The sequence below is a fragment of the Eublepharis macularius genome, chromosome 7 (genome assembly GCF_028583425.1).
Source record: "Eublepharis macularius isolate TG4126 chromosome 7, MPM_Emac_v1.0, whole genome shotgun sequence".
In the NCBI taxonomy this organism is placed as follows: domain Eukaryota; kingdom Metazoa; phylum Chordata; class Lepidosauria; order Squamata; family Eublepharidae; genus Eublepharis; species Eublepharis macularius.
This window is the reverse complement of record NC_072796.1, coordinates 76,807,453-76,825,012: the sequence shown is the minus strand read 5'-3', so window position 1 is coordinate 76,825,012 and position 17,560 is coordinate 76,807,453. Positions and strand designations below refer to the sequence as shown.

The 17,560-nt window shown below is 40.8% G+C and overlaps 1 protein-coding gene across 1 annotated transcript in view; it reads left to right on the top strand.

Moving 5' to 3' along the window:
- KCTD1 (potassium channel tetramerization domain containing 1) overlaps nucleotides 1–13,409 on the top strand; it is an 80,506-nt gene extending 67,097 nt beyond the window's left edge. Inside the window, exons 5-6 of the mRNA XM_054984859.1 lie at nucleotides 4,206–4,511; nucleotides 9,469–13,409. Of these exons, the coding sequence (XP_054840834.1) occupies nucleotides 4,206–4,511; nucleotides 9,469–9,627 (465 nt within the window). The 3' untranslated portion in view covers nucleotides 9,628–13,409. The remainder of the gene's footprint in view (nucleotides 1–4,205; nucleotides 4,512–9,468) is intronic.
- Nucleotides 13,410–17,560: the final 4,151 nt, after the last annotated feature.

The window sequence follows — 17,560 nt, the reverse complement described above, 5'->3', positions numbered from 1 at the left end:
CCCTAGGACAGTCCTTAAATTCCTGGGATGGTGAAGAGATGATAATAATCTGTTAGGGGGATGAATTTCGGCTCATCCCAGATAGACGTGACTATATCCCCGGATGCCTCTACATTAGGTTGGGGTGCCCACTGTGGTTCATTCAACACACACGGGAAATGGCTGAGACATGAAAAGAAACTACACATTAATGTTCTCGAACTGAGAGCTATTCATTATGCCTTTATCTCATTTGCAGATATTGTAAAACAGAAGAGGGTCCAGGTTCTGACAGACAACTGTACTGCTGTGTTCTGCCTGAACAAACAAGGGGGCACCACTTCCAGAGTGTTATGCGACAAGGCAATACTTATCTGGGAGTGGGCAATAGAACGAGGCACCACTATACAGGCTGTACACATACCAGGCACTACAAATGTAGTGGCAGACAAGCTAAGCAGGCTCAACACAAAGAACCACAGGTGGTCTTTAAAAATCACATACCTAGGATTCGGTTTCGTTTTCTCGGCCATGTCGGACGCTCCTCTCCGCAGGTCCGAGAGGAAGCGCCCGAGCAGCCTGACCGGGCGGCTGATCTGCGAAGATTAGCCCCCAGGACTCCCAGTGAGGGAGGCAGGGTCTGGGACGCGGCGGGAAGAGCCCCCTGAAAATCAATGCGGGGGTAAATTGCCATGGAATGCGGGCCATGGAAAACGGCAAAGAGCAGAACTAGGCGGAAGCCTGTAAGTAAGCGAATCCCTTCTGTTATTACAAGCGCACGCGGAGGAGTGGTGGGATCTGAAGCTAAGAAGGCTCGTTCTTCCCCCTTGCTGAGTTTCAGAATTTGGTCGGCGGTCCCCCCCCCCACTAAAATGGCAGCGAAAAAGCAGAGTCCCGCTTTGGGAAAGTCAATCTCGGCTGCCCTGCAGGGGAAAGGAGAGTCGCTTGAGGACTTGGTGAAGAGGTCGGTGATTGAAGCCATAAAGCCCTTTGTTGACAAGCTGAATGAAACAGATCAAAGGGTGGGCTTAATTGAGAGCGAAGTGAAAACCATTAAGGAAGCAGCGGGGGGGCAGAGAAGTCTGCTCGGGAAAATGCGTCACTCGTGAGGGCAACGAATAAAGAGTTAAAGCTGGTGGAGAACCAGCTGATCGGGCTACAAGTGGAACGAACACAGACAATTTTGCGCCTCCAGAATGTGAAAGAGGAGGAAAATGAGGATTTATGGGGTCTGGCCTCGGGACTATTGGCGACACCCGCAAGGGCAACTAAAGAAGAGGTAAAAAGTGCCATTTTGGAAGTCCGTCGGGCTTCTTCAAAATATGCAACGAAGCGTCAGCTGCCTCGCGAGATCATCATCGATTTTTCATCTAAGAGGATCCGAGACACTATCCTATACAACTCATACAATGCGGATCTGGACTTTCTGGGTAATAAAGTTAAGATACTGAAGGACGTCCCATTTTTAGTTCGGAAAAGAAGATTTAAGTATAAAAAGTTCGCAGCTCTTCTGAGGGAATGTGGAATAAAGTATAAATGGCTATTTCCGGAAGGTATCTGGTTTAGTTACAAAGATCAAGCTTACAAGATAATATCAGAAGATCAACTAAAGGATTTTGAGGACAAAAATCAAGAATTTCAGCAAGACACCAAGCAAGAAGAAAAGGATTTGAAGTCTGAAGGGGGGGGGAGGGAACGAGCACTGCGGTTGCAGTTGCTCAGAGAGAACTGCGTCCGAGGCCCGGGGGGGGGGGGAGGAAGACTTAATTTGGATTGTAATCTGTATTTTGCAAGGTCAACCACTCCATCAATATCTTACAAAGTTTTAATTTTTTAATAATGGCAGCATGAAGGGAAAGCATTATTTGTAGTGTAGTGTTGTTATATGTTGCTGTTTTTTTTCTTTCCTTCCCCTGCCCCCCTTCTTTCCCTCTGTATTGTTAGTTAATGTAGGTAATAAAAAAATAAAAAAATAAAAATCACATACCTAGATCAAGTATTCCAGATATGGGGATATCTGGAAATAGACTTGTTTGCAAAAGAAGGAATCAGAAAGCCTCAAGATTTTATTCCAGAGGAGGCCAGAACTCTTAAAAGTTAACCTAGAAGGGTCATCTCTTCTATGCCTTCCCCCCTATTCCCCTGGTCGCCAGAACAATCAGCAAAATTCAGAGGGACAAACCAAATATGACACCATACTGGCCCAGACAGCCATGGTTTCAGCATGTGATGCACCTGTCCAAGGGCTCACTGTTTCACTTCGTATCAGAAACAGACCTCCTCATCGACAGTATGATATCACGACCTACTCAGACTAAGACTGACAGTATGGCAAATAATAGGACAGGGAAACTCTTGGATAGAGTAACAGAGGTTATCCTCAACTCTAGAAAACACTAGAAAGTCATACACTTTTAAATGGGAAAAAATTGCTACTTGGGCCATACAGAAACGTCTAGACCCAATTGACTGCCAGTTATCAGACATATTAGAATTTTTACTATCACTCAAAGAGCAAGGTCTTTCTAATTCATCAATCAAGGTCTACTTAGCTTTCCACTATAGAATCGATGGGAAAATGTTTTTTTCACATAACACATTATTCCTTAGAGGCTTACAGAACTTATTCCCATCAACCCATCAAAGAAATTGTGCCTCAGTGGTCCCTACAATTGGTACTAGCTAAACTTATGTTACCACCTTTTGAGACACTAGCTAGTTATCCCTTCAGATATTTGTCTCTAAGTGTTTCTTTCTTAGTAACAGAAGGGTGAATGAATTAGCAGCCCTCAGATCTGACTCTTCCTTTCTCAAGGTGCATCAGGTTAAAGTGGTACTAAGACCTTGCCTCAAGTTTAGACTCAAGATTGTGTTTCAATTCCATTTGTCTCAAGACATAATACTACCGGTGTTTTTTCCTACACCTTCCACGATTTTTGAAAGGGCCCTACATACACTTGATGCATGTAGAGCAATATTGTTCTATTTAGAACACACAGCATCCTTTAGGAAAGACAAGCAACTCTTTATGTGTTATGCTGGGCTCTAGGAAAGGAAAGGCTGTTACGGCACAATCTATAGCAAGATGGGTAACACTAGCCATGAAAACATGCCACACAACAGCAAACTTACCTTGTCCCTTAGAGGTGAAGGCACACTCTACGAGATCCCAGGCTTCGTCCACAGCATTGATTAGAGGAGTCCCTCTATGTGACATCTGTAATGCAGCGACGTGGTCCTCATTGGACACCTTTGTGAAGCACTACACCCTGGATGTGATGGAGAGAATCAGCAGTTGGACAGGTTGTACTCCATTCACTCTTCCAATAAAAAAAACACTCACCTCCAGCGTAAGAAGCTTTTAGTCTCCCATGTGGGACTGCACAGAAAACAGACAATGAAAACAGAGTTGCACTTACCAGTAACTGTTGTTCATTGATGTCTTCTGTGCAAGCACACATACCCTCCCTCCTGCACCGCTGTAGCTCTTCAATACTTACCTGTTGGGCTGGTGGCTTAAGAGAAACTGAGGGTGAGGGGTTGCTGCTTCCCAGTAGCATATTCGGTGGGAAACTCTGCGCATGTGCACTGGAGAGACATGCACCCCCTAGTGGATTTTAGCTTGAAAACCTCACCGATCGGCAGGCCTACGCATGAGCAGTCCCATGTGTTCCTGCACAGAAGGCGTCAGTGAAGAACAGTTACTGGTAAGTGCAACTCTATTTTTCTGATCCTAGGCACATAATGATACTACATACCTGAAGCTAAGCATGTTTGAGTCTGGTCAGTACTTGGATGGAAAACCTCCTGGGAACAATATGTATACCTCCCCTTGAGTTCCATGACGGAAGAAAGGCAGATTGGAAATGATAATAAATAACGACCAAACCATACTAGCTCTCATTTCCAGCGATTTCATCAGTCCTTAAACCAGAGAGTGTATAGATTTACTTGGAACTTATCTAAATGTGGGCATATTTCAATATAGCCAAGTGCATTTTTGACTGAATTGCATATATATATTTTTTTTCCTTTTTCTTTTTAAGAAATAATGTTGAATTTTATTTATGTATGTTCATTAAAGTGTACCCAAAGATTGCTATGGCAATGTACACATTTTAAAAATGGAGATGCTCTAGCCTCTTGCTGAAATATTTAATAAGGAGAAAATGTACCTTTACTGTGTTGCGTAGTAACGTGTGCGCTGTGACTTGCATGTTTTTCAGGATTACAGTTTGTTATATGAAGAAGCAAAATATTTTCAGCTTCAGCCCATGCTGGGGGAAATGGAAAGGTGGAAACAAGATCGGGAGACAGGCCGATTTTCAAAGTCTTGCGAGTGCTTGGTTGTGCGAGTTGCTCCAGATCTCGGAGAAAGGATAACCATGAGTGGTGACAAGTCTTTGATAGAAGAAGTTTTCCCAGAAATTGGTGATGTGATGTGCAATTCTGTCAATGCAGGGTGGAATCATGATTCAACACATGTCATCAGATTTCCTTTAAATGGATATTGTCATCTTAATTCAGTTCAAGTAAGTAATCATTTAATATAATAATATATCATTAATATATAATATAAACCTTGCAACACACCTTTGCAGCAGTTAATATGGACCTGGTATGCGTGACCAAGACCTGGGTGAGGGAAGGTCATACAGTTGCTCTGGGAGAACTGACCCTTCCCCCCCGGGGTACTCAGTCCTCCATCTGTCTCGAACGGGAGGCTGGGGGGAGGGGTGGCAATCCTTACTCAAGAGGCTTTCTCCTTCAGGCTGCTTCTCATCCCTGAGATCTCTGGCATTGATTGTGTGGGACTAGTGTGGAGAGCTGAGGAAAGTTTGGCTATCTGTCTGGTGTACCCGACCACGCAGTGCATGAGCAGATACCTTGTTGCGCCTGCTGAAGGTGGTGGTGGGATGGGCTTTGGAGTACCCAAGGCTGATTGTGCTGAGGGACTTCAGTGTCCATGTTGACGACAATGCCTCTGTTCAGGCTGTGGACCTGGTGTTGGCCATGGCAGCACTAGGACTTTCCCAATTTGTATTGCCCCCCACACATTAAGCAGGCCACATGCTGGATCTGATCTTTGGGACAGGGTTGGATGTGGTTTTGGACATGATAGAGTCGGTGCCATAGTCAGACCACTCGGTCCTGAAGTCTCAGTTGGATATGCCACCCCACCCCCCTGCAAGGGCGATGAGCAAATTTATGCTTGCCCACGGAGACTTGTGAATCCGATTGGTTTCCAGAATGCTCTGCAGGAACCAATACTCCACGGCAGTTTGTTGGATGAGCTGGTGGAGGACTGGAAAGTCCAGCTGTCCGAAGCCATTGACAAAATTGCACCCCGTCACTCTCTTCGCCCCTGCAGCCGCCGAGCTCCTTGGTATACGGAGGAGCTGAGGCAGAAGAAATGGGAGCTAATGGCTTGAGTGCATGTGGCGGCGATCTCGTGACGAGGAGGCAAGAACATCCTCTAGGTCCTTTATGAAATCCTATGAGGTAGCAGTGAAAGCAGTAAAGAAGGAATTTTACGCAGCTTCCATTGCATCAGATAGCACCCGTCCACCAAAAGTATTTAATGTGTGCATCCATTTGTCTCCCTATTGGGAGGAGATTATCAGAAATGGAATTTGAATATCAGCTGTGAGGCTTTTGCAAGCTTTTTTGCTGACAGAATCTGGTTTCTCCACCACGATTTACTGGCCACGCTTGATACAGTACATGAACTAGAGGCCTCTTGGCCGTCTGCTGGGCCAATATTCGATCTTTCAGCCCACTCTCGGGGGAGGAGGTAGACAGGATTCTGCAGGTAGTGAGGCCCACCACATACCTCCTGGATCCGTGTCCATCATGGCTGGTGAAAGCCAGTGTCAATGGGCTACGGGACTCCTTGGAGGCTATTATCAACTTGTCCTTGGGCTCTGGGGGTTTTCCCGGGGTGCTAAAGGAGGCAGTGGTGAGGCCTCTCTTAAAGAAACCATCATTGGACCCCGCCGACCTGGTCAGTTACTGCAAAGTTTTGAACCTTCCGTTTCTGGGTAAGGTGATTGAGCGGGCGGCAAAGAGACAGCTGCATAGTTTCCTGAAGGACACCTTGGCCCTGGATCCATTCCAGTCGAGGTTTTGCCCTGGACACAGGACGGAGACACTGCTGGTCGCCCTCAAAGATGATATTCGTAGACACCTGGATTGAGGTGGATCAGTGCTGCTGATATTAGATCTTTCGGCAGCGTTCGATACAGTCGACTACGATCTTTTGACCCATCGCCTCGCCAATGTGGGGATACAGGGGATGACTTGTCTCCTTTCTCCATGGTCAGGGACAGAGGGTGGCACTGGGGGAGAAATTGTCATCTTGTCGACCGTTGGGTTGTGGTGTGCCGCTGGAGGCAATACTCTCCCCATTATTATTTAACATCTACATGTGCTCCCTCGCCCAGTTGGTGTCACCAGTATGCTGACGACACCCAGTTATATCTGCTGATGGACAGCCAGCCTCGCTCGGCCCCAGATGTCTTGGAGCATGCTTTTGAAGCTGTGACTGGATGGCCGAAGCAGAGTCAGCTGAAATTAAATCTCACGAAGACAGAGATCCTGTACTTGAGTTGCGGAGGCGTGGGTTCGAGACCTCAGCTTCCTGCTCTCGACGGAGTGGTACTTACACCAGCTCCAAGGGTCAGGAGTCTGGAGGTGACCCTAGATGCCTCTTTGAAAATGGAGGCTCAGGTTGCCACAGTTGCCAGGTCTTCTTTTTTCCATCTTCGACAGACCAGGCAGCTTTCTCCCTATCTTTCGACCCGCGACTAGACTACAGTGTTCCAGGCAATGGTCACCTCTAGGTTAGACTACTGTAACATGCTCTACGCAGGGCTTCCCTTGAGTCTGATTCGGTGGTTACAGCTGATCCAAAATGCAGCAGCGCGTGTCATCACCGGAGTACCTAGTAGTGCACATATAACCCCGGTGCTGCACCAGCTGTATTGGTTACCTGTGGAGTACCAAACCAGATTCAAGGTTTTGGTACTAACCTATAAAGCCCTATGCGGACTGGGACCTGCGTATCTTCAGTACTGTCTCTCCCCATATGTGTCCCAGAGGACATTTGGATCTGGAGAAAAACAGCTATTAATGGTCCCTGGCCCCAGGGAGGCCCACCTAACATCGACCAGAGCCAGAGTCTTCTCAGTCCTGGCTCCAGCCTGGTGGAACACACTGTCTAATGAGACCAGGGCCCGGCAGGATTTGTTATCCTTCCGCTGGGCCTATAAGACAGCTGTTCAATCAGGTGTATGGTTGATACTGGGCAGGGCCCTCACCGGCCGAATTGAACAGGACCCTCCCTATCAGAGCACCCACCCCAAACAATTTTCTTCTTAATGTATTTTCAGTGACGGTTTGGGTGTTGGACTGAGTTGAATTATTTTTATACTGCTGCTTTTAAATATTTATATTTTACTCGTGGTTTTAAATTGTGTAAAATTTTTAGAGTCTATGAATGTAATCTGCCCTGAGCCTGCCGGTGCAGGGAAGACGGACTAGGAATTGAAAATAAATAAATTAATTAATATAACAATTTATAGGCAGACTGGTAAATGTTTGAATCAAGGTTTTTTCCCCTTAACTTGATGTTGTATTGGTAAAACCTGTTTAATTATCAATTTACAATCTTGTAACAGTCTTCTGAAATACCTGCTGAAGGATATTATTTCCCCCAAACATCTCTGTGGTATCTGAACTTTGCCTTTACTAGAAATGATGGGTGTACATTTCAGAATAATCCATCTGACTTGAACCAGAAGTTGAATCCAGGTTTTCTGGTTTCTAGACCAATGCTCAAACATAAGATTTTATCCCTGCCAACTCTTAGTTTAAAAAGAAGATTTTTACATGATTAGCAAAACAAGAGTGTTGACCTTTTGAAATGTGGAGACACTCTACCAACTAACTTTTAGAGATAAAAACAGGAAGAAAGGTGTGCAAGGAATTGCCCTCTTAGTGACTAGTTTACCTTTCCATTTATGTTTAAATATAAATACACCCAGACTGCTTTCTTGGAACTTCAGTTGTATTTTTCTGTTCATTACATTGGATCTAATTCCATGCTGTATACCTCTTCAGTGGACAACTGAGTAGGCAAATAATTCTGAGAACCCTATCTGTTTCTGAAGTTTTTAGACAATGTACCAGTTTCATTTTTTGTTCTCCCTTGATAATGTTTCTGTTTTATGACATGAAGAACCTTATATCATACCTTAAATGAATTGGATTAGCAACAACCTGTTACAAATAATCACTTGGGGATGTATATTTAAATACCTAGGTGTTAGACCGACATTAGACATTTAGGAAATTATTTATGGAATGACTTGTAGTGATTTCTCCCAGATGTCATTTTAGAACTGATAAAATGTCAGATGTGTTTTGTTTGGCTATCACATCCAGAACTTAAAATCTTTGTACATAACCCACAATTAACAGCTAGTAGGTCCAACAGTTGACACCTGTGCCAATTTACCCTACACCATTCCCAGAGCCTAGGGAAAGAGGTGACACCTGCATTCTATGCCTTGAATTATCTAGATATTATCTAGATTATCTAGATATTATCAGATTGCATACATAAATTTGTGGAGAAAGAATCCTGAACGAGATCTTGTCATCTCTAGTTAATGCTTATTGCCTGTGGTTTAAGCAGTTTCATCTTTAATAAAGTTTTTATGGGCTTTCATTTTATTTATTCTATTTTAATCAATGTATTTTAGGTTGCAGTGAACTAAAAACATTTAATATTAAAACAAATCTACAGACCTTTTAACCACAATTAAAACCTACCCCCATACCCTTTAATCTTGGCCACTAAATGTCCCTCTAAACAAGAGAAATAAATACAGAGCTTAGAATGATCTAGCTTTAATTCAGGCATTATGAGTATCTGTACTACAATTCACAATATTAAGATAAGAACTAGCCACAGTAAATCCACAGCTCAATAAAAGAATCTTTAGGTAATATGGAGTCAAAATGTGGTAACGGTAAGTAGCTAGGCCACGTTCTGCAATTTCTGCCTTGTGTCAGGGCAAAAATGGATGGATATTGTTCAAGGAATCAAGATAGCCACATACATGTCATTGCAGTCTAGTAGTGATTATTGGGAAGAGGTCAACAAAGGTTCTTTTTTTAATATATGAAACTAGAAATAAGGAAGTAGAAAACACAGTAAAAAGCAGTAAATGAAAACAAATGATACTACATAGCAAATTGATGTCAGCATGAGGCAATCAATTTACCATGTGCTATGTGTCATGTTCATGGTGCTATGTGTACACATGTTCATGGTTCTGTTAAACATGGATTTGAAGAACTATTTTTCCATGCCTTGTATCTCCTGTTAGAATCCAGGAGAATGGATACTGCATTGAATAGACCACTGGTAGACGTTTTGTCTGTCTGCTCTTAAAACAGTTTTCTCCTTGTTTTATTTTGCAGGTACTTGAGAGGTTACAACAAAGAGGGTTTGAAATTGTTGGCTCATGTGGAGGAGGGGTGGACTCTTCCCAGTTCAGTGAATATGTACTTAGGCGAGAACTCAGAAGGACATCTCGTTCATCCTCTGTCATTCGAATAAAACAAGAGCCTCTGGATTGAGGAAATTTGTTTTCTCATACAACAACAAAAAAGAGGACCCTTTTCATGTGCAGTTGGGACACAAAAGAGCCCTGGGGAAAAAAAAAACTGAATAAAGACATATTTATATTGAATATAGAGACCATACCTGTATTCATATGGAACCATTTGGAATACTAATAATAACCTCAAGGTGTAAAATATGTATATGTGAAAAGTTAGATAATGCAAAAAGAAAAAAAAACCCTTAAAATGGTAGATGAGGTTGGTGCTGTGATGGCCATTAAGTGTCCTAGGCCTTAGCTAGGCCTGATTTAACAATAAACAAGCCATTGCTGTAGGGGAAGACACAATTCCTTTTCATTTTCCATTGCCAACTAGCAATCTGCTTTTCAGTGTGTATATCTTAAATCAAGTTTGTTTGCAGATGTTTGTCATAGAGGTGACTGGGCACAACTTCATTCCATCCATGATATAACAGAGTTCATCAACTGGAATTTTAAATGTAGCTTGTACAGAAGTCATAAACTTCTGTCCACCTGACAAATGTGACCATTATTCTTGTTGGGTTTTTCTCCCTAAAGGTGCCAGAATTTATTATTAGTTGGTAGAGTTGCTCTGGTTTGAGTCCAGTGCTTTAGTATGTTTATTCCAATTTTATAATACATAAAATACAATAATTTCTGTTAAAATGTTCTGTTTAAGCCAACATTAGCCAAAAAATGTAAAATAAAAAAAATCAAAATTAGCTTTTAACTTGCTCTGTTATGCATTTGATATGTTCAGTAGACAATAAATGATGTTGAGTTCTGTGTGAAACAAAAATATGAAGGCATAAGAAAGTAAGTTAAAAATGATGTACTTTATCTTTAGTATGTCATAGCAACAGTTTGATGCACCTTATACTTTCCATCCAGACTTGGATTTTTTCCAGCCTTGCTTAATAATTTGACGTGGTCATTTTAGAGGAGCTTTTGAGTTCTGTATAATATTTTGTAAGTGATTAAATTGAAAATTGTACGACTTAACTTTTAACTGCTTCTAACACTAATGTCCCTGCTTAGGATATTCTCAGCAGTACCCATAAAGTCAGGCCTTGAATTTCACACTGAAACGTTTTCTCCCTCACGTTTTCAAGCTGTATTACTTTGCATAGTTGCACCCAAGTTATCCAAACTAGATGTGGCATTTTTAAGTGAGTTGGATCCATGGTTGCTGAACCCATTTCACTTTTCCTACAGAATCAAGACTTTGGGGGGGGGGGGTGCAGCTTCTGCATTTTGTACTGGGCAGTCTAATCCAATTAGTCTTCAGAAAGGTTCCTGATTTACAGCCTAAAGACTGTAACATAGTTCAGATGGGTTTTCACCATGCTTTACCAGCAACAACTTTTTTCTCATTCTGCCTAGTATGTTGGGTTGGAGCCTGTGAGGCTGTTTTGGTAGTGGAGATGCTTTTGTCCATCCAGTGGAAGGAGCCTTCCACTAACACAATAGCATCTTACATAAGGGGAAGCCACTTTCTGCTCGAAAAAAAAGCAGCTCTGCTAGCAGAACTGATCTATGGGACCCAGTCCTCTGCTTTTTTATTTTAGTTATCAGGGAGTTGCACCATAAAAATTTGGGTTCAGTGCCAGTTCAGGTTCAAAAGTGTGTTATTCAACTTTCCAGGTTATAGGGCTGTCAGGTCTCCTGCTATGGTAGCCCTCTTTGCCCACTGCCACTAAATAAATAAACCAGCAATATCAGCAGCATTGCTACGTCACTTCCTGGAAAAAACCAGAGTTTCCAGCAATTGCTAGAGTTGCCCTAGGACACTTCTGGGTTTTCCCTGCAAGTGATGTAGCAATGCCACCAACATTGTATCTCCCATGATCTCCCAACATTCCTGTTGGTTGCTAGGCTTGCCAAATTCGGTAATCATTTTGGACCAGTTACATATCAGAAAGAACACCACTCTATTTGCTTGCAATATTACTCTGTAAAATGGGCAGGGAAGTTTAAAATGGGGAGGGTTAGCTCAATACTTAAGTTTTAATCTGATTTTATTAATCAGTTTGTAACTTTGCCTGAGGTTTTCCTGAGTGACATGGATTTAAATTTTCATCTCTGGCAACTACTGAAGGAGACCTTTCTACCTAGGAGAAAATCACTGCATAGTACTTGCTTGGTTTAGAGGAGGGTGGGGGTGGCTATTTTGTAAACTTCTTAATCTCCTGATGCATAAACCTAGTTATTGAACTATATGCAATAACATAATATCACAGTTCTTTTTTCCCCCATGAGCTTTGGTTTTTACTAACATTACTTTGTCTGTGTTGTATATAATAAAACAGTTTCTGTATCATTAACTTGCAAGCCTTAATAAAAAAAGTAGAACAAGCAATATGCAATTATAGAAGGAAAATCTCCTCAAAGCCAGAGGTGAATTTTCGGCCTAGCCAGCCAGGAAGGCCTTGGGCAAAATAATGAAGTTATTTTAGTTTCAGGTTATTTTATTAATCAGCTTAAAACAGCTAGCCACCATCTTCCTCCACCCCTTTCCTCCTCTTTTCATAGCCTACCTTCCTTTTTAAATATTTAAATATCCCCTATCCCATCACTCTTTTTTTCTTTCAAGAAGCCCCACTATTGGCAAAAAGGGGAAAGAACTTCACCTGTTTTGATATGGTGTAATCTGCAAGGAGGAACCACTGTTAGAAGCTGCTAGGCTCAGTCAGTTCATTAATCCTCCACACTGAGGCCTTGTTTTTTCACAAGAATTGTGAGTGGACGAGCCTCTTCTTGAGCTCCAGGAGGCCTACCAATTTTTCCCTCTGTTCACTACTTTTCAGATGGTTCACTGGGAAATAGTTTCTCCAAATACAGCCAAAGCAGAGAGGAGGCCTTGCTAACCCTCAAAAGAATCTTCTGAATGCTTGATTGTTGAACAACTTATTTTGAACCTGTTGCCCTTTTTGTGTTTAAGAGTTCTGTTGACCTTCACAGCAACCAAGACATTTTGAGTCCGTTTCAGTTCACTGAAAAACCTTCCTGGACCAGTTTTTGTGTTCATGTTCATATTTGGTTCAACATCCTGATCCTAACAAAATTGTGTTGTCTTTTTTTTTTCCAGTTCAGGACCAACATGATTGTTTACATTAGTTTTGTCCAAGTTATTCCACCAACTTTATCTTGGGAAGAGATTTCAGAGTAGATGTATTACAGAAGGCTTAAATTGTTCATGGAATGATATTTTAATGCATAACATCCAATAACCTTTTCCCCCACTCCCTTATTCATCCCCCAAAGTACATTTTTATATGCAATATTGCATTCTATGACTACACACATTTTCTTTGTGGAACATGCCATTGAAACAATGGTGCAAACATCTCATTCCTTTTAGTAAGATTTGAAATGTAGAGTTCCATGTCTATATAATATACATCTAACCACAACAAATTAAAGTTTAAACCATGTTAGGTTAATTATGTATTGTTGCAGTGAGTACATGACAAGAAACAAGCCCCATTTAGAACTATTTGGTATGTTGATAGCAAGACAGTTTCATCTGATGTTGTCCTACAAAGCTAAGTTTATATAACAAATGCAATTTTGTTTATCTAATGTGGTACCCAACCAAAAATGGTTAAATTCTTTCTAAAGGATAAATTTTCAGTAACATCAATGTAGAGTTGCACTGAGAAAGGGGCTTAGGTAAATTTTGACTCAGTTCTATTGAACCGATGTATTTGAATTACAGTTAACTGCTTGGGGTTTTCAATAATGGCAATCTTGATGAAATAAACATGTTCATTTTTATTTTTTGCACTGAGGTAAAATGGAAGGAATTTAAATACTAGGAAATAAGCTTTAAAAATGTTGTTAGCCAGTGGGGAAATTTGCAAAATTAGAGAAAATACTATTTTAAAATCTTCTCTGTAACTAACATGCAGAGTTGCACAGTCGTCCCACTTACCTTTTTGAAAAAGTTGCAGGCTTGAGACCGGAAATAGAAAAGTGACTGAGGATCCCTAAAAAATGGCCTGTGCCCCAAATGTAGTACTCTTGTTGGGACTCTGCAAGCCATGCCTTGTTTTCAACTCTGCATTGAGAGAAGCACTGTGGCACTAACACTGTTGTAAGGTTTTTATGTTCTTTGTAAATGCTGCAACTTAACATTATTGTTGCTTTTTGTGTGTTGAATTTGATGAGGCCTGAGATTCTTGTTGGGTCATTCATTATACATTATATACTTGTTCAGTTATTGGAAGCAAAATTAGCATCTTACTCTTTTCCATATTTCTAAATGGATAATCATGTCACCAAATGTTCCTCTGTGAATGGAGTCAAAAATTATGGAGCTCTGGAATGTTAATGATGCTGTACCTTAGGTCATGGTCACGGAATCTGAAGTCGTGAACTGAATAAAGATGATAATGGAGGGGTAAACAAAATGTAGACTTGTAGGAGAAACAAATTAGCCCTATACAGAAAAAGCAGAATTTTTAATAATGTGTTTAATGTCATTTATTATTGATCATTAGATTCGAGCAATAAATATATTGAATAAGAAAAACAAAGAAAGCAAACAGTTCTCTTTTTACAGGTTGATAATATTGTGATGCACAGTAGTGATTTAACAACTTTTAAAGAACACAGCTGCATTTTATAAAAGCAGCTATTGCTGTATTTTACTGTGACGCATGAAAACATGAGAAGGAATGTTGGATAGCAGCATTATGTGCTCTGCTTGCCTGACAGTGGTAGCAAACCGATTACTGGGAACATACGTTGGCAATGTCATATGACATGCCATTTCTTTACAATAAAAATGCAGCTGAAGGTATGAATAAAATTGGATTCCAAATGCCAGTGGAGGCATTGTTGCTTGTACCAATTATCGATGCATTTTTACCAATACAAATACCTCTTTCTAGTCCCTTATTGTGTGCTCTGATTTTTCTCTCAGTATTGGACCACTATCCCAAGTAGAAACTTCGAAATTCTAGTTCCAAATGAGATTCTGATCATACTCTATTCTACAGATTTTTTTTTTGTCTGTCTGATAAGCTCATAACCGCTCCTGTATCTGTTCTGGATGAAGGATATTTGGACTGGATGAATGGGGGGAAACACAATAACAGGGAAGCAAGATGAAAAGCTGCCAAACTCTTCTGCGTTGTCTAGTTTGGCAGCATTTGTGATAGAGAATGACACTTCTGGACAGTGGCTAGAAGAGCTAGGCTCTGGTTATTAAGGGGGCCTCCAGCCAGAGTATCTCAGTGCTCAAATACTGTGCTCTTTTTGTAGCTGCTTTGCTCTTTGGTACCTCATTAATTTTGTGCTAAATCAGCATACCTGATGTTTTCAATCTGATTATTGTGTCAATATTTGTGTGATTAGAATGGATCGTATAATCCAAATTATCACTTGTAGTTGCTAACCATCATGTAGTTTGATATTTCCTCAAACTTGAAGTATGAGGCAGGATGGATTGGTTTAATCAATTTTTTCAACATTATTTAGATAACTCCTGAATATAGATTATTGATACAACCCTAATACTGGCTTAAAACCGAGCAGTTTATACAACATCAGATATGTAACAATATTTAAACACTTTCTAGAACCTTTCCTAAATGACTGAATTTTTTTGGTAGCATCATCACTAGGAGGTGCTGCTTCTTTCCAGTGTTCCTTTCCGCTTTATCTGCACTCCCCATCTCCTTTGTCATAAAACTGCCCTCCACAAAACTATAATAATCTCACCTCGAAGGAAGGGCTGGTGGTAGATACTGGGCAGATCAGAAATAAAAAGGTGCCCAGACCAACTGAGAACTATCCAGTGTGACTGGCCACTTTCTGTCCCCTCTCCCCATAGTAAGTTATAATACAAGGACATGAATTATTGCCCTCTGTGATGATTACTGGGCAACCTTTCCCACCTCAGGTTTTTTCATGAAGTAAAGAAGCTTTTCCATAAGCAAGTTCATAATGGGAACATAAATACTAATTTAAGAGATTATTAAGTTAGGATTTCATTTAAAACTAGGTTATTGCTAAAAGAAATTTATTCTAGCACAAACAAATTAAAATATATAAATATTAAAAATCCATTAGAGGGAGAGAGTACACCTTGTCAATTTTTATCTATCTTGTTTTTAAGTGTCTTAGACTAAGGCTTGGTGTTACATGTGGAAATGGATCTTGAAGTGTGGAGTCTCTAGTCTTATGATACCACTATTACAAAAATTCATGACTAAACTGGTCAACACTAATTTATTGCCTGATTGGGCTGATGATAGTTGGGACTAAGGGGTGGGGTTTTCTTTGTGTTGCCTGATTCTGGAATTTCCAGTTTAACTTTAGACTGAGGGCCAAGCTACAAGTGACGAATGACACTTGAACAGCAAGTGTATTTCTCCCTGTTTACTTGCCCTTCACTCAATCCACTTGCTGTTCAAGTGTCATTTGTCACTTGTAGCTTGGCCCTGATAAGCTCAAAAACAAAGGGGACCCCCGTGTTGTAACTTTAGACTGAAACAAATGGAATCTGCATTACTAACACTATACCCAAGGCCAGCAGATAACAGCTTGACTCTCCAAGTTAGTGTAGCTACTGGTGATTTAATTTTAAACCTAAACAGAGTCTGGGTTTTAATTTGCACCTAACCTCTAAACATCTCTGAACACACCTTCTTAAAACTATTTCAGTGTGTTTGTCTTATCCTGACCAGCTTGCCAAAGATGCATTCTGTCTAACTGGAAAAAAGGAGAATAAAAATCCCTCTCAACCCTACAATAATATTGACCTTTTTTTGTTATTATTTGTTTAGAAAACTAAAACCAATTACTTGTTTCTGTCATTCCTATCCTGGAGAATTCTATGTTATGAATTATTTCTATTGGACAACTGGTATTTGAATGCAGACATTCGTGCTGCCTGAGGTTTATTTACAGTGGAAATAAAACCAAGAAACCTTCAAGCGCCTCAGGCCAGTTGATTTCCTTAGACTTCAATGTGAGTGGTTTATTATTTCTTGAGGGACTGGAGGGATCACCAGTACCAAGATCAATACCATGCATTAAGGCTTTCTGTTATCTTTGGCTATTTCCTTACTGATCTATTTACCGAGGCCTCAAAACAAAACAAAAACTGGACATGTTGGATCAGATGTTCTATGTTTGAGACTGAAGAATCTTCCAAGGCTAGTTCACTATTGTGTTTGTGATATCAAAAGCCATGGGGGGATTGCAGATTTGGAGGGGAGTTGTTTCATACTTCCTATAAACTAACAGGTTGGATCCTACCAGTTTTTCTGTTGGCAAAAGTGGAGAAAGCAGCCCCTTTGGACCACTGAAAGGTTGATGCCAAGGATCATGGGACCCACAGGGGCAAAAACCACGTGCGGCATGATACAACAAGGCAAGATAGAGCAGAAAAGCTGGTAGGAGCCAACCCAACCTTTTTGTTTATATACTGACTAAGTACAAACATTGGCACTTTGATCTCATAATATGCAAAATGTTCAGGCTACTGAAAGAACCATTTGTGTTTTTAAATATAAAATGTTCTCAGAGGGAGAGAATTAGTGCACTGGAGCTCTGCAGTAATAATGAATTAAATGCTGTCCAAATGAATTCAATTAAATATAAATAAAAATTATTACCTATATAGCAATGCGTATGCAATGAACAATGTAAAATTAAGTAATGGAAAATACCATATTTAGTCTTTTCCATCATTTTAGGGTGGAACTTACACTTTACAGAAAGCATGGACTGTTGTCAAAAAATCTGCACCTTAAGTGCCCTCTTCCCCCTCCAAAATGTCCTACATATCTTATGTCCCGAGGTCATTGTTGCTAGCAGCAACAAGTGATGTGAAGTGGGGACAGGAAATACATACTGTATGACAGTAAAACTAAGCTACTGGAGACTAGACTACTGTAATGCACTCTACACAGGTA